Source organism: Lolium perenne, chromosome 4 (assembly GCF_019359855.2).
Source record: "Lolium perenne isolate Kyuss_39 chromosome 4, Kyuss_2.0, whole genome shotgun sequence".
NCBI lineage: Eukaryota > Viridiplantae > Streptophyta > Magnoliopsida > Poales > Poaceae > Lolium > Lolium perenne.
In genome coordinates, this window is record NC_067247.2 from 10,361,067 (window position 1) to 10,384,641 (window position 23,575).

General features: G+C 43.7%; 1 protein-coding gene and 1 pseudogene across 1 annotated transcript; one reads left to right on the top strand and one right to left on the bottom strand.

Moving 5' to 3' along the window:
* On the top strand, positions 1-1,669 carry LOC127346559 (scopoletin glucosyltransferase-like; annotated as a pseudogene).
* A 4,863-nt stretch (positions 1,670-6,532) lies between these two features.
* Positions 6,533-8,311, bottom strand: LOC127291749 (uncharacterized). Its single transcript, XM_051321059.2, has 3 exons — positions 8,182-8,311; positions 7,969-8,031; positions 6,533-7,886 (listed from the first exon to the last, which is right to left on the bottom strand). Exons 2-3 carry the CDS (start codon positions 7,969-7,971, stop codon positions 6,714-6,716), a joined length of 1,176 nt encoding a protein of 391 aa, XP_051177019.1. The 5' UTR covers positions 7,972-8,031; positions 8,182-8,311; the 3' UTR covers positions 6,533-6,713.
* Positions 8,312-23,575: the final 15,264 nt, after the last annotated feature.

Consider the following 23,575-nt stretch of genomic DNA (forward strand, 5'->3'; position numbering starts at 1 on the left):
ATGGAGCTAGCCACCGTGAACGTGACTACGTGTGAAAAGCATCCAACGTCATCACCGCAGCCAATAGCAATGTGTCGTTTTGCTTTTTTTCTTTTCACGGACCGAAAGGGATGACCGACATCAACAATCTGTCATTGGGCTACATCAACACCGTAGTCATGAGTCTCGCTCCTCTCACGGGCTACATCAACAATTTGGCATCGGCGTCGAGTCCACGGACAACCTGCCAAGCCCGGCCCTCTACCCGACGTTCCTGAACGCGACGGCGATGCTGCGGGAGCCCTTCGCCGAGTTCATGGCGTCGCTCCCGTCCCCACCGCTCGTGCTCATCTCCGACTTCTTCCTCGGGTTCACGCACGGCGTCACGGCCGACGCTGGTGTCCACCGCATCGTGTTCGTGCTTCTCCCTGGCCATGTGCAAGTCGCTAATCGCGAGCCCGCCACCGCCGCCAAGCGCGGAGCACGGCGCCAGCTTCCACGTGGCCCGCATGCCGGAGCGCGTGAGGATCACGTCGGCGGAGGTCCCGGACACGATCACGAAGATCTTGGACCCAGAGGACCCGGTGAGCCGGTTCATCATCGACCACTTCGGCGAGTCGGACGAGCGCAGCTGGGTCATGCTGGTGAACAGCTTCGCAACGGTGGACGAGGACTACGTGGCGGCCCTGATGTCGTTCTATCAGCCGGACGCCCGCGCCTGCCTGGTCGGCCCGATGTTTCTTGCTGCCGGCGACATGCCGGAGCGCGAGGAGGAGCATGACTCCGATGGCTCGACGAGAGGGCGGTGAGGCCGGAGACAGCGATCTACGTGTCGTTCGGCACGCATGCCTACGTTTCCGGCGAGCAGCTCGACGAGCTGGCGTGCGGGCTGGTGCGGTCCGGCCACCCCTTCCTCTGGGCCGTGCGGTCCGTTGCGTGGTCGCCGCCGGTGGAGGTGGGGCCGCGCGGACGGATCGTCCGCGGGTGGGTGCCTCAGAGAAGCGTGCTGGCTCACCGCGCGGGCCACTGCGGGTGGAACTCGGTGATGGAGTGCCTCGCGGCGGGGAAGCCTGTGCTGGCATGGCCGATTATGGCCGAGCAGCACCTGAACGCATACCACGTCGCCAACATCATTGGCACCGGTGTCAGGATGATGGTCGTCAAGGTCGCCGGGGGCGCAGTTGTCGAGAGGGCGGTGGTGGAGCGGAAGGTGAGGAGGCTGATGGACGCCGGCGAGGAAGGGCGGAAGATGCGGGAGAAGGTCTCCTGGGCTCAGCAGGCGGCGAAGGCAGCGGTGAGTGACCGTGGCACGTCGCGCGTGGCGCTGATGAAGCTGGTGGAAGAGCTGCAGCGATGCGTAAATTATTGCTTAGCTTCTTTTTGTTTTAAAACTGGTAAAGTGTGTCGACCAACAGCTACCACGCACGTCGACACGAATCCAGCGAAAGTTTGTAAGACCATCATGCCATGTGCAAAGCACACTTAAAACAACACGAATTCAGTCATTATCCTAGTTTGATGTCTCGATCTAGTTGGAGTGCAATGTAAACAACAACAAAGTTATCAAGATTGTTTTTGGATCTGTAATACACTGTACACAATTGGGTTGGCAATTTTAGATCTATGGAAGACGAACTATGCTCATGTATGTGTAATGTTTTTTCAGTTTAGCCTCATCGTCCACAGTTAGAGAAGCACAACCAGACCATGGTCAACCGATCCACCACAGTACCTTTTTTAAATACCAAAACCACAACCAGACCATGGTCAGGGTTTGTACCTAGAAAAACGACCGTGGGCACGGAAAAATTCCAAAACGACAACCATACTACGGTATGGATCGTACCAAAATTTCAACCACACCGTGGTAAAGATTATACCAAAACAACAAACAAAGCACGGTCACGGTTTTTTTTTCCAACGTGTGAAAAGCATCCAACGACCACATCCTTTTTCTATCCTTGTACTTCACCATAGCCGTGATCAGTGTCTGCCATCGAGAAACCGCAGCTTCTTCGTTAGAAGAAAAATTATATTAGGTGAACCACATAAAATATAAGAGCTAACCTATACCAGGTCGATTGGAAAAAATGCCGCGGCTAATTGAACGACCACTTATCAACGACCATGGCTGTCCTTAATTACGACGTAGTTTGTTTTAAATTGGACCGTTCCGTCTCAAATGTGTGAAAAAGAGTAAAAAACACAAATTCCATACGGTATGGCTCTAGGTACCGTCACCGTTGCAATGTGTAAAAACGTGTAAAATAACCTAAATTGCACATGGATGGTTGCCTTGACCATTGCCGAAACCATGGCCTTCCGTAGGACATAATATTTATTAAACTATACCGTGCCGACGAAAATGTGTGAAAACTAGTAAAAATGACACATTTCATACGGTTACCGGCTACCGTCACCGGTGTGATTTGTCAAAAGGACTAAAAAAGGCTAAAATTTCACATGACGGATGGTCACCACCGTAGCCAACACAATGTGTGGAATGATGTTAAAAAAGGTGTGGGAAAGTTGTGGCAACGTTTATTCGATGCCGTTTTAGACTCCATGCAATCACGGAGCTCAAACGGCCGTTCAGTGAAAGTGCTCCTGGGTATTTGATCTGGACATGAGTAGAATCAGAACTCCTTCTATCCAACGGCTGCTACCCTATGCACAGCTATCACCCTTGGTAGAAAATCCGCGTCGATATATATATATATATATATATATATATATATATATATATATATATATATATATATATATATATACCAAATCACAATCAAACAATTATGACTGAAACTCAGCACAACTTATGGTAACAAAATAAATTTGTGAATATTGTTTTCGTACCTCTTTATTTCTTTGATTATTCGTTCTCTCGCTGACAATTCTGTGGATGTACTCGCAAACGTAGTATCCACATAGAATAGTCCCCTCTGGTTGTTTCGCGCATTTCTATACAAGAGTATAATTCAATCAAACAATAATCAAGTATGATAAAGGTGTGTGAACCTAGGTAGTACTACTTACTTTGTTCGTACGCCATATCAACTTCGGTTTCCAATCATGGGACTGATCTTCCTTGATGAACGTTCACCATATGCTGCCCGACATAAGAAAATGCATAAAAGAGTTATCAATTTGTTGATATCAGAAAATTAACGAAAAAAACCGATAAGAATTAAAATTACTTTTTGAGCATATCAAAAGCCAGCTTGTATAGTATAGGCTCTTTTGTTAGTGAGTCAAAGACTTCAACATCTCCATCGTACATTTTAATGACGATAAGAATAAAGTGGAACCTGCGCCAGATTAAATATGCAGTGTCATAGATATAAGTCATCAGTTAAAATTTGAACATCTCGTGAGCAAAATAGAATGTGTTATAAGACAGTAACACTCACTTGAAGTTGTTAGGCCAAAGTATTATCTTTTTGTCACGTTGTCGCTTCAAAAAACTTAGCAAAGTCTCCGGTGTATCCTTGTTATAGATGAGATCTTCTATGGTTTTTTCATGCATTGTATCCGGGTCAATGAACCCAATGTCCGTGATTTCACCCCTTTTGCATTCGAGCATCTTCGATCTGCATAATATAGTGCACAAAAGATTATAATTTGTAGACAATGAATGAGTTGAGCTAAAGACTTCTCAAATTACATAAATAAATCACTTACAGACAATAGCAACTGATGATAGATTTGTCGAGGGCCCGGAGATTGTATAACTGAAAAAGTTCGCGGAACTCAACGCTCACAGAGTATTCTTGGAAGTAGTGCTCTTCCTTAACTCGCACCATGATAGACTCGATCCCTCTCTTTGTGGCATTATTGTACCACACATGCAAATTACGCATACTTGTTGGTAGCTTCCTGAGATTCTTGACCAAATCTTTCACTTGAACAAATTTATATGCTACTTCAGCGATGGGGTAATCGGTTGTGTATTGTCGAGAACTTTCAACGGCCTTCTCGTCAAACACCTTAAGAGGGGGGGACCGATTAAACGGGTTGTTCTCCGAGCTGGTGCACTTGTTATTTCCCTTTTTTCGCCGTGACACCCGATTGATTGGGTTTTTTCGCCTCCATCATCTCGTCATACGATATTTCAACATAACGCCTATAGTCAGATGGCGGCGATGGTACAGGGTCATATAGATTCTCAACGGTACGCACAACTTTCACCGGATCTAGTGTCTTCTAAAAAGGTATCTCTGGCACTTTCTTAGGAAAATGGGCTTTCACCTCGGACTTACAGGTTTCGATGTTTTCCTCGATAGTTTTTTCCTAAGGTAACTTCTCAATAGGCGGCAGTGGTTTCTCCGTTCTAGGTCTCTTCTTAACCGGCGAACCGTTCCGCTTAACGGGCAACTTCTTACGCGGAGGATATTGAGATGGTGGACTCACACTGGGGTCCCTCTCAGGTAGGTGTGGACTGTGCTGCTCATGTGGACTGCTAGCAGGAGGAGTCGATGGTCTTTGCTGTTCATGTGGAATTTGCTGCTCATGTGGACTGCTACGAGGAGTCGGTGGCCTTTGCTGCTCATGTGGAATTTGCTGTTATAGATACATAGAGTCACTGGCCAGGTGCTATGATTGGAGCTCTGCTCCCCGAAAGGATTAAAACCATCTGTAGTTAGACCAAATCTTAAGTTCCTTGCGTCATCTGAAAATGATTTGAACTCTCTGTCGATTTTTCTCCACTGCGACCCGTCAGCGGGGTGTCTCAGCATCACATCTTTCTTACGGTCCTCTTTGTGCCATCGCAACAACTTGGCATGCTCTTTATTTTGGAACAAAAGTTTCAACCATGGTATTATAGGAGCATACCACATCACCTTCGCAGGAACCCTCTTCCTGGGGGTGGACTCGCCCTCAACATCGCTAGGGTCATCTCGTCTGATCTTATACCTCAATGCACTACATACCGGGCATGCATTCAAATTCTCGTACTCCTCGCGGTAGAGGATGCATTCATTGATGCATGCATGTATCTTCTGCAACTCTAATCCTAGAGGGCAGACAACCTTCTTTGCTTCATACGTACTAGAGGGCAATACGTTCTCCCCTAGAAGCATCTTCTTTATTATTTTTAGCAACTTTTCAAATCCCTTGTCAGAAGTATCATTCTCTGCCTTCCATTGCAGCAATTTTAGCGTGGTACCCAGCTTTTTCTGGCCATCTTCGCAATTTGGGTACAACAGTTTGTTGTGATCCTCTAACATTTTCTCCAACTTCAATCTCTCCTTTTCACTTCCGCAGTTTATATTCGCATCAAAAATGGCCCGACCCAAATCGTCATCGGGGTCATCAAACATCGGCTCATCAAAAATAGGCTCTTCTTCAGCTTCGTCTTCCCCCATTCTACTATCACCGTCTTCAGTGAACATAGGATAGTTGTCACTATCCTCTTCTTCTTCGTTGTCTTCCAATATAACCCCTCTTTCTCCATGCTTGGTCCAACAATTATAGCTGGGCATGAAACCGTTCTCAAGCAGGTGGACGTGAAGGGTCTTTGAGGTAGAGTAATCCTTCGTATTCTTACAGGAACTACATGGACAATAAATGAAACCATTTGACCGCCTGTTTGCCTCAGCCACGCTGAGAAAATAATGCATGCCATTAATGAAGTCGGGATGGCACCGGTCACCGTACATCCATTGTTGATTCATCTGCATTATATAAGTATATAAAAAATCATTAATTACACAACATCATGGATATATGAGTGACCAACTTAATTAATATTCAAGTTCATCACATAAAACTAAGTTTTTTTTACAAAAAAGAAGTGGCTCACCGAGGTGGTACAGTGCCGGCTAGGGGACGACGCTGGCGATCGACGACGGTGAGGACGGGGATGATACTAAAACCTACAAAACATACTTTAATTTGAGCTCAAATTGCATATAAAAAGAATGAAATCCCTAACTTAGGCATTTCATCGAACATCTTGCTAGCACTAAAAAAATAATACGAGTTAAACTATCAAAGAAATGAGCTAAATTAGGAACGCCGGAAGAAAAGATGATACTGCTAACCCTTGGATAGATGGACGCCGTTAATCTTGTTAAAATGGTGGAGAAAAAAATAGAGATTTGTTGGAGTGTGAGAGGTGCAAAATATTTAGAAATGTGAGAGGAGAGAAGGAGAAGAGAAAATGAGAGATGCAGGGATCGAGGGCGCTGAAGATATAGGGAGGCACCCTTTAGTACCGGTTCTTTAGAGGAACCGGTACCAAAGGTCCAGCCCTGGCCCCACCTGCACCTGAAAATTGGGCTGAAAAACTTTCGTACACGAACCGGTACAAAAGGCCCTCACGAACCGATATAGATGTTCCTCGCCCGCCTGGGCAGGGGAACCGGTATAAAGGCCAAGGCTCAGATGGTTGCCCATTTTTCTACTAGTGGAGGGGGTGGTGGTGAAGGTTGGAGGGGCTGCGGCGGTGGGAGGGTGGTGGGTCACATACCTCATACCTGGATTGCGCAACCTTAAATATACGAAGACGCATACATAAAACTAGGAGAAGTATAAATAAGACACGAATGTGACAGATTGGAAAACCAGTCAATAATATCCAATTATTGTTCAAGAGAATAGCAGAGTTAAATTTACAAGTGTATAATGGAAGAATGAAATCAATTACAGATGTAGTACAAAACCTGTTATAACATATGAGCGCAGGTATAACTTAAAAGATGCTTAGATGATTATGTCACTGTCACTACTTTGCATCACTTTCCTCTTGCCGCCCCGGCCATCGCTAGGAATAGAATCGTAGCGATAACAATGCAGAAATGTGTGCAGAAGGAAGCAAGGTTGGCGGAGGAAGCAACTAGTTGAGCACGTAAAGCAGCTTGTTGAGCAGGTGAAGCAATTTGAGCAGGTGAAGCAGCATAGGGCAGACCGCTCCTTATCTGGGACTGTGTGAGGAGCCTCCATAAGATACCAGACACAATAGCTGCTGCCACAAACAGTAGGAAACAGACGGTCAACCTGCTGGGCGAAGTGTTGCTGATAGCTGTTATTGACACTGCCAAGAATCCAGTGAAGGCGACTCTTGTTAGTTCCAGCGAAGCAGGTACTTTTGAATCAGTGTCCGGTGTAGTTACTGTTTTATTGGTGGCTACTCGGTATACAAGTTCCCCGATGATTCCGACCGGGGGCGTTAAGAGCACCAGGGCTGGAACTCCCATGAGCTTAACCATGGTGACAATCAATAGCACGAAGGTACCAGCAGCCATGAGGATGTCTAGCCCCAGAGTAAACCCCACAGTCCATGTCCTTACGTTGAAGTATAGAGGGGGGGTCATCTCTAAGTACATGAGGCACACACCAAGAGCGCAAAATATGAAGCTGATCGTGCCCAGGGTCATGCCGCCCTTTGGAAACATCTGATTGCCATTGCTTTCCAGAGCCAAACCTTCTAGCCCCAGAAAGAGAATTCCAGTGACGCCCGTCAAGAACTCGTGTGATTCATCGAGTATGTCGTGCAGGTTCTGTCCGTACGTTCCAACATTCTTTCCAAAGTAGTAGCAGACCGTTCGAACCAGGACGAAGCCTCCACACAAGGCGCCCACCGGGATACGAATGTTGTTGGGGACAATATTGGGCTGCGGGATGAAGCAGGCGAGGATGAGGAGGCAAGAATAGGAGAGGGTTGCCAGACCCGCGGTCACCGCCGGCTTGACGTAACCTACAGCCGGGAATCTCTGGGAGAAGTAGAAAAGGAGCACCGGACAGATACCGCTTATCAAAGTCACACCTGCCATGGTGAGCATAGCCATGAGAGCACGGTGTCCATATACTTTGTGGTCGACCTTGTCGAGAACCAATGCCAGAAGCGCCGGGCACACCATAACTACCACTCCTTCGGCCATGGTACGGGAACGGTTCATCAATCCAGCCTAAATAAAAGAACAGAAATGGTATGAGAGCTAATTGAGAAGTAATTACTGAAACGGAAGGAGGGAGAGGTGGGCTGCTTACCATCTTAACAAAACCCCAGAATCGACAGAGTTTGGGAGGTCCTTAAACAGCTTTTAAAAGATCCTGTACAGACAGATAATATTTCATTTTCTCAAACTCCATTCATCCATCATCGTATGCCAAAATCAAAATGAGCAGTAGAAGACGAGGGGGGCGCGCAAGATAACGTACGAACACTTTTCCTTTTTTGCTTGAGGAAAATACGGATCTTACCTGAGCCCTTATGTCTTCACTGAAGGCAGAACGGATCTGTGAACATGCTCGCTCGCTGGTTTCAGGCTTTGAACACAGGGGCATTAATAAACTAAATGTGGTTCCAAAGCACGCGGAAACAACACTGCAAGACCAACGACTTCGAATGTGGTCAATGCAATGGTTATCAATAAATGTTGAAATGTAGAGCGCACACCGAGATAACCGAGGAGTTGGTACAGGAGAGCCATCAAAACCAGATTTGTCATTTTATTTTTGCTTGGGATTGGAAGCTTATGAGGAGTTGAGGACACACATACAACAATAAGGTATCAGCGGTAGGCCACTATATTTTTATGTGGGAGACTTCGTTCGTCTACCAATAAGCTCCCTGACTGGCCGGTCTTTCAATAGGCTCTTTGTACGGATGTGTGTGTGTGAGCGTGTGAGTGTGAACCCACGCCTAAGGATTCTAATCAGTGTTCCTTAAAATAGTACATGAGGGTATTCTTCATCCAGAAGAGAAATAGACAACATGAGTACAATCTCTTAGGACCTGCCGCTGAATTACTTATAAATACTTAGAACCTCTGGTGAACAATGAAGTATTTCAGAAGTAACTTTTGGGGTTCATTTTACATTCAAAAGTAATGATTAGATGTGTGCCTGTTTTCGTGAAAAAACAACTCACCAAGAAATCATCTTTCAGCGTGCTATTATAACATGCATTACAAAAAAATGGCTATTTCCATCTATATTGCACATGACCAAACACTCTGACCCTATTGGACCGAGTATGAATCTGTGGATATAGCTCGTTTGCCAGGTGTTTGGACAAGTGAGACCTGTTAGTTATATGCACATTCTGAGAAGGAGGCTGAGGAGCACTGAAATATTACACAACCTTTGCCGCCTAGACTGTTCCATGGGCGTGGAGTGAGAACATAGTCAAAATAGTCATTCAAGATAAATCACAATGCAAAAAACTAAATTGACATGGGAGAAATAGGTATGAGCTTTTATTCATCTTTCTAGTCCAATCAAATGATTCGTTCTCATAAATACAGTACTCACGAATATGATACTGTATATTATTTTCTTTCTTCCAGTTGCCTAAAGGAGTTTTGCATAGATTGGATTATTTCCGATCAAAATTCTTCTGGCAAGAAGATAGTGAAAAGAGCAAATACGGTTGACTAAATGGAGTGTTATTTGTCGTCCGAAAGATCAAGGTAGGCTTGGTGTCCATGATCTAGAAGTTAAAAACAGAGCCTTGTTTGGCAAATGGCTAGCTAGGTTATTAATTGAGGATGGCGTCTGGTAAAAATTGTTACGGAAAAAGTATGTTTGCTCAAAAGCGATTTCTCAGGTTATATGAAAATCTAGAGATTCTCATTTTTAGGCTGGCATTATGGTAACTAAGAAGTATTTTTTCCCATATGATTCTTTCTATATCAGGGATGGACTATAGCAGGACAAAAGGTTGGGAGCAAACACCCTTCGAGAATAATATCCCGCTATTTATAATATTGTACGACATAAAGGTGATATCTTAGCAAAGGTGATGGAAACATGTCCACCGGCTATGATGTTCAGACATGATCTTATTGCACCCCAATTGGCATCTTGGAATGAATTGCTAGTTTCAGTCCAGCTGATATAGGGGTCCGATGAATTCCGTTGGGGACTTACCAAAAACGGTGTTTTTTGTAGGGATTCGTAGCATAGAAAACAAAAAAATTCCTACTGCAAGAACGAATCACAAGCCAAGATCTAATCTAGTAGATGGTAGCAACGAGGTGAAGATCAACATTCCATTGAAGATCGCTAAGCGTTAACGAGATAGATCTCGTGGTTGATGTAGTCGATCACTTGCCGCTTGCAAAAGCGCGTAGAAGATCTTGACGGTGCCACAGTCGGGCAGCACCTCCGCACTCGGTCACACGTACGGTGTTGATGAAGACGTCCTTCTCCCCGTTCCAGCGGGCAGCGGAAGTAGTAGATCCTCCTCGAAATCCCGCCAGCACGACGGCGTGGTGACGGTTGTGGTGGAGATCTCCAGCAGCGCTTCGCCGTAAGTGCAGCGGGAGAATTAGGAGGAGTGAGTAGCTAGGGTTGCGAGAGGGGGTGCTTGGGGCGCCGACCTTGGAGCCCCTTGGGTGGTGCGGCTATTGGTGTGGCCGGCCCCTCCCTCTCCCCCTCATTATATAGGTGAAACCTCCTAGGATTTGCTCCAAAACTAATTTGAAGTCCAACTCCAAAACTGCCTTAATTAGGGAAACCTAGAAGGAGTGGGATTGCTCCCTTCCTTGTGGTGTGGCCGGCCAAGGTGGTGGAGTCCACCTTGGACTCCATCCTCCCTTGGTTGGCCGGCCAGGGTTGGTGGAGTCCAACCGGGGCTCCACTTTCCATGGTGATTTATACCGGATGCTTCTAGTACCTTCCATAAATGCACCGGATCATTTTCAAACTTGGAATATGACTTCCTTTATATGAATCTTATTCTCCGGACCATTTTGGAACTCCTCGTGATGTCCTGGATCCTATCCGAGACTCCGAACAACATTCGAACTCCATACCATATTCATATCTACTTAACAACATCAAAACCTTAAGTGTGTCCTCCTACGGTTCGTGAATTATGCGGACATGATAGAGACACTTCTCCGATCAATAACTAATAGTGGGACCTAGAGATCCATAATAGCTCCCACATATTCAACGATAACTTCGTGATCGAAAGAACCATTCACATAAAATAACGATTCCCTTTGTTGCGCGATACTTTACTTATCCGAGGTTTTGATCGTCGGTATCTCTATACCTAGTTCAACCTCGTCTCCGATAAGTACTCTTTACTCATACCGTGAGATGACATCCCTTGTGACCTAGTCACATGCTTGCAAGCTAATTGGATGACATTCCACCGAGAGGGCCCAGAGTATATCTATCAGTCATTTGGATGAACAAATCCCACTATTGATCTGTGTGCTTAATGCCACTTTTATAACTGCCCATTTACGAAGTAGTGTTTGATGTCATCAAAGTATTCATCCGATATAGGTGATTAACATGATCTCATGGTCTAAGGAATAAATTAATATGTATCTAAAAGCTTGTAGCAGAATGAACTAAATGACTTGATCATATGCTATGCTTACTATGGGTATATGTCCATCACATCATTCACTTAATGGTATGACCTTGTTTTTAATAACATCTAGTGTTCATGATCATGAAACTATGATCATATATTAATCAACAAGCTAGTTTAACAAGAGGCTTACTAGGGACTCTATTAAGTTTACAAAACACACAAGTATTACTGTTTTCAGATAATACTATTATAGCATGGGATGTAAAAATTTATCATAAACACAAAGATATAAATAATAACTATTTTATTATTGCCTCTTGAGCATATCTCCAACAGTCTCCCACTTGCACTAGAGTCAATAATCTAGATTACATGGTAATGTACCTAACACCCATGGCGTTCTGGTGTTGGTCATGTTTCGCTCTAGGGAGAGGTTTAGTCAACAGATCTGCCACATTCAGATCAGTGTGTACTTTGCAAATCTTTATGTCGCCGTCTTCGACATATTCGCGAATAGAATAAAAACGTAGCTTGATGTGCTTCAGCTTCTTGTGCATTGGCTATGGCACCCATGGTGTCACAATAGATGGTCATCGGGTCCAACGCACTAGGAATCACACGAAGCTCAGTAATGAAACTCTTCATCCATCTTGCTTCTGATGAAGCCTCCGAAGAAGCTATGTATTATGATTTTGTTGAAGATTTCGCCACAACGCTTTGCTTAGCACTCCTTCAGCTTACTGCTGCACCATTGAAAATAAAAAAGTATCCAGATTGTGACTTAGAGTCATCTGGATCAGTGTTCCAACTAGCATCGGTGTAACTGGTTAGAGCAAGCTCTTGGTCACCTCCATAACAAATAAACATATCCTTAGTCATTTTCAAGTACTTCAGGATATCCTTGACTGTTGTCCAGTGTTCCATTCCTGGATGACTTTGATATCTGCTGCTCAAACTAACAGCATGTGCGATATCCGGTCTTGTACACAGCATGACATACATGATAGAGCCTATGGCCGATGCATAGGGGATTTTGTTCATCTTTTCTCTTTCTTCTGCCGTAGCTGGACTTTGAGTTTTACTCAAGGTCTTACCTGGTAACATGGGCAAGAACCCTTTCTTACTTTCATCCATTCTAAACTTCTTTAGAATTTTATCCAGGTATGTACTCTGTGAAAGCCCTATTAAGCGTCTTGATCTATCTCTATAGATCTTGATGCCTAAAATGTATGCTGCTTCTCCAAGCTCCTTCATTGAAAATCATTTATTCAAATAACCTTTGACACTACTTAGAAGTTCTATATCATTCCCAATCAACAATATGTCAACTACATATAATATCAGGAATGCTACAGAGCTCCCACTCACTTTCTTGTAAATACAAGACTCACCATGAGTCTGTATAAATCCAAAGTCTTTGATCACCTTATCAAAGCGTCGATTCCAACTCCGGGATGCGTGCTTCAGTCCATAAATGGAACGCTGAAGTTTGCATACCTTGTCAGCATTTTTAGGACCAACAAAACCTTTGGGTTATATCATATACAACTCTTCCTCAATGTCACCATTAAGGAACGCCGTTTTGACATCCATCTGCCAGATTTCATAATCAAAAAATGCAGCTATTGCTAACAATATCCTCACAGACTTTAGCTTCGCTACAGTTGAGAAAGTCTCATCGTAGTCAACTCCTTGAATTTGTCGGAACCCCTTCACGACAAGTCGAGCTTTATAGACAGTAATATTACCATCATCATTTGTTTTTCTTTTAAAGATCCATTTATTCTCGACAACCTTGCGGCTATCAGGTAAGTCTACCAAAGTCCATACTTGGTTATCATACATGGATCCCATTTCGGATTTCATGGCCTCTTGCCATTTGTTGGAATCTGGGCTCATCATTGCTTCCTCATACGTCACAGGGTCTTCATCATTGTTGTCCACAATCATGACATTTAGACAGGGGTCATACCAATCAGGAGTGGTACTAACCCTCGTCGACCAACGAGGTTCAGTAGCAACTTCGTTCGAAGTTTCATGATCATTATCATTTGCTTCTCTCTTATCAGTGCAGGCGGCACAGGAACATCTTCCGGTGTTGCACTAATCTCAAGTCCGAGAGAAGGTTCAATAACCTCGTCGAGTTCTACTTTTCTTCCAGTCACTTCTTTCGTGAGAAACTCCTTTTCAAGAAAGGATCCGTTCTTGGCAACGAAAACTTTGCCTTCGGATCTTTGATAGAAGGTATACCCAATTGTTTCTTTAGGGTATCGCAGAAACTCATAACTCAGATATTCACCTCCACGATCAGATCGTAGAAACTTAATCTTCTTGTTATGTTAATTTTCTACTTCACTTTGAAATTCCTTAAATTTCTCGAAAGTTTTAGATTTATGTTTTATTAAGTAGATATACCCATATCTACTCAAATCATCTGTGAAAGTAAGAACATAATGATAACCACCGCGCGATGCTACACTTATTGGTCCACACACATCTGTATGTATGATTTCTAATAAGTCTGTAGCTCGCTCCATAATACCAGAGAATTGAGTCTTAGTCATTTTTCCCATCAGACATGCTTCGCATTTATCAAGTGATTCAAGTAGTCCATCAGTATGGAGTTTCTTCATGCGCTTCACTCCAATATGTCCAAGACGACAGTGTCACATGTATGTAGAATTATCTTCAGTTTTTAAATGTTTAGCATTAATGTTAAGAACATGTGTATTGCTACTATCGAGATTTAACAAGAATAAACCATTCATCTCAGGTGCATGACCATAAAATATATTATTCATAAAAATAGAACAACCTTTATTCTCAGACTTGAATGAATAACCGTCTTGCAATAAACAAGATCCAGATATAATGTTCATGCTTAACGCATGCATGAAATAACAATTATTTAGATTTAAAACTAATCCCAACGGTAGATGAAGGGGGAGCGTGCCGACTGCGATCACATCGACCTTGGAGCCATTTCCAACGCGCATCATCACCTCGTCCTTCGCTAATTTTTGTTTATTCCGTAGTTCCTGTTTCGAGTTACAAATATGAGCAACCGAATCAGTATCAAATACCCAGGCACTACTACGATTACTAGTAAGATACACATCAATAACATGCATATCAGATATACCTTTCTTCTTGATGTTGCCGTTCTTCAGATCTGCCAAGTACTTAGTGCAGTTCCGCTTCCAGTGTCCTTCTCCCTTGCAGTAATAGCACTCAGTATCAGACTTACGGACAACCTTGGGTTTCTTAGGAGGCGCAACAGCTTTCTTGCCGCCCTTCTTGAATTTACCCTTTTCCTTAGGCTTGCCCCGTTTCTTGAAACTAGTGGTCTTATTGACCATCAACACTTGATGCTCTTTCTTAATCTCCACTTCAGCAGTCTTCAACATTGACAAGAGTTCAGGTAACGTCTTGTTCATGCATTGCATATTGTAGTTCATCACAAAGTTCTTATAACTAGGTGACAGTGATTGGAGGACGCGGTGAATCCCCAAAGCATTAGGAATCGTTATTCCCAAATCTTGGAGTTTCTTTGCATGCCCAGACATTTTGAGCACATGCTCGCTAACGGAGCATCCCTCTTCCATTTTACAGTTAAAGAACTATTCAGAGCCTACATAGCTTTTCACGGCCGCATGAGTTTCAAATATCATTTTGAGCCCACTGATTATATCATGAGGGTCATGGTTCTCGAAGCGTTTTTGAAGCTCTGACTCTAATCCATAGAGCATGACACACTGAACTGTGGAGTATTGAGTCTTCCGGGTGAGGTAAACAGCTTTAACCTCATCCGGATCAGTCTCTGCAGGTGGATCACCCAGCGGTGCATCGAGCACATGGAGCAGTTGTCCAGCAGTGAGGACAATCCTCATGTTACGGAACCAATCCGTAAAGTTGCTTCCATTGTTTTTCATCTTTTCTTTCTCTAGGAATGAATTGAAATTGATGGTAGGGGTCGCCATAATCTACAACATATTTGCAAAGAATTAAGACTAAGTTCATGATAAATTTGAGTTCTAAATTTTAATTCTTTAAAACAAACTAGGTGAACTCCCACTCAAAACAACATCCCTCACGTTGCTTTAGTGATTACACGAACCAAATCCGCTACACCAAGTCCGATCATCACGTGAGATGATGTAGCTTCAATGGCGAACAATAAACATGTTCATCATATCAACCATATGACTCATGCTCTACCTTTCGGTATTCTGTATATCGAGGTCATGTATGTACATGCTAAGCTCATCAAGTCTACCTTAGTTTTCTGCATGTGCAAATCTGGCTTGCACCCGTTGTATGCACACGTTGAATCTATCACACCCGATCATCACGAGATGCTTCAAAACAACGAGTCTTAGCAACGGTGCGAACTAAGGATGAACACTTTTAATCTTGAGTTTTTAAGAGAGGGGTCATCTTATAATGCTACCATCGTGAACTAAGCAATATAAGATGCATAAAAGGATTAACATCACATGTAGTTTATAATGTGATATGATATGGCCCTTTTATCTTGCGCATTTGATCTTCATCTTCAAAGCACGGTCATGATCTCCATCATCTTCTGGAATGATCTCCATCATCTTCGACGGGGCGTCAAGGTCAATGGCGCCGTCTTCATGGTTGTCCACCTCTTGTAACAACTATTACAATATGATGTGACGAAACGAAATTTAAAGACAACCATAAGTCTCCTGCCGGTTGCCACTTTACAATAAGGATCATCTAATACATCAAGTATAATCATAATCACAACATGGCCATATCACATCACCAACCCCTGCAAAAAAAAGTTAGACGCCTCTAATTTTGTTTGCATATTTTACGTGGCTTGGGGTTTCAAGTAAGATCCAATCTACCTACGAACAAGAACCACAACGTTGATACAGTTGTTGTCAAGCCACTAGTGTAAGTTGAATCTTAACTATGGTGGGAGAGACAGACACCCGCAAAGCCACTTGTGCAATACTAGTTGCACGTCAAGCGTGGAGCAAATCTCATGAACGCGGTCATGTAAAGTTAGCCCAAGCCACTTCATCCCACCATGCCGCAAGATGCAAAGTACACAAGAGGCGATAACAAAAGCATCAATGCCCATAAAACCATTGTGTTCTACTCGTACAACAAACTATGCATAGACACGGCTCTGATACCACCGTAAGGATTCGTAGCATAGAAAACAAAAAAATTTCCTACCGCAAGAACGAATCACAAGCCAAGATCTAATCTAGTAGATGGTAGCAACGAGGTGAAGATCAACATACCCTTGAAGATCTCTAAGCGTTAACGAGATAGATCTCGTGGTTGATGTAGTCGATCACTTGCCGCTTGCAAAAGCGCGTAGAAGATCTTGACGGTGCCACAGTCGGGCAGCACCTCCGCACTAGGTCACACGTACGGTGTTGATGAAGACGTCTTTCTCCCCTCCCATCGGGCAGCGGAAGTATTAGATCCTCCTCGGAATCCCGCCAGCACGACGGCGTGGTGACGGTGGTGGTGGAGATTTCCGGCAACGCTTTGCCGTAAGTGCTGCGGGAGAATTAGGAGGAGGGAGTAGCTAGGGTTTGGGAGAGGGGGTGCTTGGGCGCCGGCCTTGGAGCCCCTTGGGTGGTGTGGCTATTGGTGTGGCCGGCCTCCTCCCTCTCCCCCTCATTATATAGGTGGAACCCCCTAGGGTTTGCCCCAAAACCAATTTGAAGTCCAACTCCAAAACTGCCTTAATTAGGAAAACCTAGAAGGAGTGGGATTGCTCCCTTCCTTGTGGTGTGGCCGGCCAAGGTGGTGGAGTCCACCTTGGACTCCATCCTCCCTTGGTTGGCCATCCAGGGTTGGTGGAGTCCAACCGGGACTCCACTTTCCATGGTGATTTATTCCGGATGCTCCTAGAACCTTCTAGTACCTTCCATAAATGCACCGGATCATTTCCAAACTTGGAATATGACTTCGTATATATGAATCTTATTCTCCAGACCATTCTGGAACTCCTCGTGATGTCCTAGATCCTATCCGAGATTCCGAACAACATTCGAACTCCATACCATATTCATATCTACTTAACAACATCATAACCTTAAGTGTGTCACCCTACGGTTCGTGAATTATGCGGCTTGATAGAGACACTTCTCCGATCAATAACTAATAGTGGGACCTGGAGATCCATAATAGCTCCCACATATTCAACGATACCTTCGTGATCGAAAGAACCATTCACATAAAATAACGATTCCCTTTGTTGCGCAATACTTTACTTATCCGATGTTTTGATCGTCGGTATCTCTATACCTAGTTCAACCTCGTCTCCGATAAGTACTCTTTACTCGTACCGTGAGATGACATCCCTTGTGACCTAGTCACATGCTTGCAAGCTAATTGGATGGCATTCCACCGAGAGGGCCCAGAGTATTATCTATCCGTCATTTGGATGAACAAATCCTACTATTGATCCATGTGCTTCAACATATACTTTCTGAATACTTAATGCCACTTTTATAACTACCCATTTACGAAGTAGTGTTTGATGTCATCAAAGTATTCATTCGGTATAGGTGATTAACATGATCTCATGGTCTAAGGAATAAGTTACTATGTATCTAAAAGCTTGTAGCAGAACGAACTAAATGACGTGATCATATGCTATGCTTACTATGGGTGTATGTCCATCACATCATTCACTTAATGATATGACCTTGTTATTAATAACATCTAATGTTCATGATCATGAAACTATGATCATCTATTAATCAACAAACTAGTTTAACAAGAGGCTTACTAGGGACTCTATTAAGTTTACAAAACACACAAGTATTACTGTTTCCGGATAATACTATTATAGCATGGGATGTAAACATTTATCATAAACACAAAGATATAAATAATAACTATTTTATTATTGCCTCTTGGGCATATCTGCAACATTTTTTCTGTGGGTTTCATGTATAAAGCGTTAATCGAACCCATTCAACTGGTTCTTAAATAAGTCCATTGAAAGACAAAGATACCGTTGAAAACTATGGTTTTTTGCATCGTATCTCCGTCACGGTGTTATTCTTACTAAAGATAATCTTGCAAAATGCAACTGGCACAGTTGTATGCTATGTGTTTTTTTTCATGACGAGGAGACAATAAAACACATTTTCTTCATGTGGCAGTTTGCTAGATCTATATGGTCAATCGTTTAGATAGGTTCTACCTTATACCCACCGTGTAGCATTGCGAACATTGTCAGCAATTGGCTAATTAAACGGGGTGGATTCTAGGTTCAAGTTACTTATCAGGATGGGAGCAATTGTCTTCTTATGGTCGCTTTGGCTATGTAAGAACGACAAGGTTTTTAATGACAAAAAATATTCTATTATGCAGGTCATCTACCGGTGTACAACTATGATCCGTTCATGGTCCTTGCTTCAACGCAAGGAGGACCTGGCCTCTTTACGGAGGTGTCTACACTGTTGGAGGATATGGCGAAGGAATTTATTTCCCAACATGGGTGGCTGCATAATCGTAGGATCGCTGCTCCTGAGGTCTAGGTTCACACTTTACTAGGTTGACAATTTTTTGTATCGACTTTTTTTTTGTTTTCCTCTTGTTCTGAACATCTTGGACAACCCTGTCCATCTTAGCTATGCAGAGAATGAGTGTAATGCTTAAATTTTTTAAATAATAAAGCGCCATTTTATCGAAAAAAATGTAAGTGGATAAGACCCAACAATGAGAAAACTCACCACGGGAGTTAGGTGAGGATGCACCCCACTAAAGGGGTGCGCTTGTTTCCCAACACTCCTTTTCATTGTTTGTATCTATAATCTATAATCTATAATATCTAAATAGGACCAACTAACTAATTTGATTTCTCTTAACATGAAAGGCATCCACCTCATCTAGTTTCTCCAACTAATCCTACCCCGCCACATCAACCCACTAACTCCATCAAGTATTCCATAGCAATAAAGAGAAAAATGTCAGTAAACCATACACCAGAGTGCAAAAAGAACAGCCGACTACAATTATGTCTCTACCAATTGGTCTTCTGTCTAGCCTAAGCCAAGCGTGCCAAATCGGCACGGTCGTCGCACATGCATCTTGTAAAAGGTAATATTAATTTATTATTTTTTCTTCAAAACATTCCTTTTGATCCCTCATCTTCCTTCATTGAACTCTTCCTCTCCTACATCATTACCATTATTAAGTTTTAACTACATGCATTTCACGCACCTAACAGATATAAAGGGAAAGAAACACTTCATCATATCTCTTCACCTTCTCTAGGCAAAAGTAAGAATGGAAATGGAGCTATCTATGCAGGCTCTCAAGTTGATCTCACACTTAAGAAATGAAACTGTCATCTAAAAAAGTGAAGCTGCTTTGTTCTGACTATCAGAAAAAAATCACGCCGGTGTCAACTCAACCTCTTGACCTGCTGCAGGCATACGAGGAGACGGACCATCCCTCCTGTGACAACTTAAGCAAGTAACTTGCCTTCCTCTCCGTTCTCTTCTGCATCCATTAATCATACGCTTCATATTCCCCTCTTCCCTTTGACGGCGTATTATATCCGTCACGTGTCAGATGCCCTCTGCAGCTTTGTGCCAAAGGTGATTGAAGAATGGATGAAGACCTTCTTGCTCATAAGTTGATATTTTCTTGGTGTGTACATGGAGCAATGCCCTGCCATAAAACTCTGAATCAAAATGGTACGCACATATCAACTTCTTCAATAGCTTTTCAACACCCAATTCCACATTGACCCCGTGAGTCAAGAGCTGATTGATTGCTAGGTCGTCGTCCAATGGATCATGGCGAGTGAGTCAATAAGTTGCAGTCTAATAAATCAAGTCAATGTACTGTAGATATGTTCTAATTCTATGTGTTTAATTTTTCCCAATAAAATAGGTATTGAGCATTTGAGTTAATTATGTTACTACTGCGTTAACATTTGGGAATATGGTGATTCTGGGTGACATGGATGAGCTACGACCAGGACTCACTCACTTGCAGGGCGAGTAGATCTGAAAAATTGTGTCCGCAAACTTCATCCATGGAGGTTTCTTTTGCCTGCAGGTTGATCATAATGTTTATGCAACCTTCGTTAACTAAATGCCCTAATTTTCTAATATTCAAACCAAATTTTGATATGCAGGTCACTTATCTTCATGAGCCATCAACGGTGCGTATTCTAATTATCGAACTCTATTTCATATCATCTTTCAACCAAATAATTATCTTTTAACTTATCATCACTTAGATAGAACAATTAAGGCTGGCTATTAGTAATGTAGTTTTATTTCTAATTTTATCTACGTGTTCCCGCAGTAACGTCGCGGGGAATCATCTAGTTTATCCTCACCTCACACCTTTTTACGGGGTATGCATGTCGGTTCAAATCCGGCAGGCATCATTCGCGAAAAAAACCTTGAACTGACATCCACATTGATAATATCTCAAGGACTTCGAAAAAGCCAGTGGAAAAAATTATGTTGCATGGATTGCCTCATAAAAAATCTCACAGTGATTATGATTATAAACACACACATACGGACCAATCCACTCAACATTCCATTGAGTGCTCGATCATCTGAATCGAGATTTACAAATAGGAGTGTGAAGAATCTTGCCCTTAACCTTGCATCTCCCTAAGTCTCTTCATATTGATTCCATGAACGCACCAATGAGTTAGTGAAATTTATAGAGATTATAGTGGTACTTAGAATTTAAGATTCTCAACTGGTTCATCTTATGAACATCATTCGCATGGAGAAGCTTGGGGTTTATATGCTTTGTCAGATCACTCTTCACATAACCCAACTTAGGCCAGGTCAAGGCTCCCATATCGAAAAAACATAACCCAACTTAACTTGCGAAAGACAACACCTCCACAGTACGGGAAGAGACAACCTATGCTGGAGAGCTGGGTGTTGGGTTTGATGATGTTGGAGACCATTGGAGAACCGCAGGGGCGACGGGTGGGGTGATTGCCGGATCTGACCACCATTGCCACCTTACTCTCGTGCCAGGAGGATTGCCTATCTAGTCTACCGCGGCGGAGGGTGAGTGCTCTTCCCCATCTGGCTCTCGGTTTTCGGTCCTGGTGGAGGATGCGGAGGAATCTTCGAACGAGTCTTGCGCGTCGCAAGTCCCGTTTGAATCCGCCATGGAGCTTCTTCATGAACCGCAGCTAGCTACTGGTTGGTCCACGGTGGTTAGGAGGGGCGGACCACTGATGAGGTGCTTGCACAAGATTTTTGGATGGAAATAGGGTTCCTAGAGCCGGCATCCCGGTTTTTGGAGGTGCGCACACCGTCCAGCTCAAGTAAGCATTCTAACTATTCTGCTCCGTGTAGGTTGGATCGAGGCGAGACGCCGGTGCCATCATCTCCGGGCAGGGAGGTGGCTGAGAACTTGGTGGTCGCGACGGTGAAAGTTGCATGGTCTGCTTCGTCTACGGCAGCCGGGGTTCGCTTTGCTCGCCATGCACGGGCGTGATCAGGGCGTGGCCCCTGTCCTTTGAGGAGATTCACTCCACCTCCAATCCTGGGGCAGTTCCAGGACCATGCAAAGTTCAAGGGTTCTTCGGCGACGGCGAAGCCAATGGTGACAGTTGACTCGGGGATGGATGATGTTATTCCGCAGACGTCGATCTCGGAATTTCAAACAGAAGCGGTGGGCACGATCTGCATGGAGGAGATTTACAATTCTCCTGGCCGAGTGGGCCACCCGATGCGGTTCCTTTGGGCGGAGTCCAGATATGGAGCCGCATCGCACTCATCGTGTTCCTCATCTGCAGCTGCCTCGCGTTCAGTCTCGTATGTCAGCACCGTCAAGTTCGGCTACCGCGTTAGCGGCTTCGCCCTACATTCCGTCGTTGCTCCGTGATGGCAATAACTCCATGTGTATCAACTTGTTGGGACTCCAAGCGCAGAGTGTTGTAACAAACTTCTTTTCCCCACAACGGTGACTCCAGGGTTTATATCAATATCAAACTCTCGGAGAATCTGTAAAGGGCTGATTATTCTTCTCCTCTTCGAGCAACCTAAAAGTGAATTTTCTCCCTAATCATGCCTTCACGTTGCTGGGCTGAACCTTACGCTTTTTGATGTCATAATCGCTTGTAGGTTAGTGAGTATTAGACCCGTATTTAGGATTTCTTCACCTCCTAGCATTTTTATTTATCAATTTGATGCGTTGTAAGTACGGGTATTTTTATCCGCGGGTACCCATTTACCCTGTCGGGTGATGGGTATGGAAAAAACTTGTATCATTAACGGGTATGGGTACGGATAATGGGTAAGATTGACGATGGGTATATGTATATGATGACTCTATCCATGCCCGTACTATACCCATACCCTGCGGGTGACGTCCCTAGTAATGAATTGTGCAGGTAGTTTCTCAGAAAAAAAAAAAGTTTTAGCACTTCGGACCACTAATGACAAAACTGAAAACCGACCAGCAGTTTAGGAAACTTCTCCCTAGCTACCTTCCACTCTAAACACACCATATGAAAATCAAACAAACGGGATAACACTCAGACCAAAAAATGTCACATCTCAAGAATTTGTCTATGGTATAGGTAGCCGTCCAGTTTAGGAAACTTCTCCCTAGCTACCATCCACTCTAAACACACCAAACAAACGGGATAACACTCAGACCAAAAAATGTCACATCTCTTAAGAATTTGTCTATGGTATACGTAGCCGTCGTCTTAAGAATTAATTAGAGGTGTACTCCATAGATAAGCATGGCTGGTGAGGATGAAACAAGCGATTCTCCAATTTCTTTAGGACGACGTAGGATGGGGCCACCTCGATCGTTAGCTAACTTGCTAGGTTCGACATCCAAGTTCGATCCCGCCTCTTGTTGGCCAACACGGTGAGATATGTATGTGGCTACGTCAAATTTACCCCACTGGATGGTAATTAAGTACTACTTCCAAGTTGGAGTATGTTGCAATTAGTTGGCACCGCGCACAACACCCCCTCTTTCTTGAGTTTTGCACCTGACTGCTAGATACTCCTCTCGTTGGCTCGTTTATCTTCATCAATAAAACCAAACTTTCAACATCAATCCACGACTACTAGAAAGCCGGCCTGAAGTTTACAAAACTTCATCTTAGTTAGCATCCAGTGCCAAGCGCAACTAACAAAAAAAGGACCAAACAAATGCCAAATCTCTCTTTTCTCCTCGGTAATTACATCAAAAACTACTTGCGTGCTTGAAGAAAACACCTTCGACAAGGAAACGACGAAGCAAGTGCCAAACGCCGGAGAGCGAGAGGCCAACACCGAACGTGTGATCTGGTCG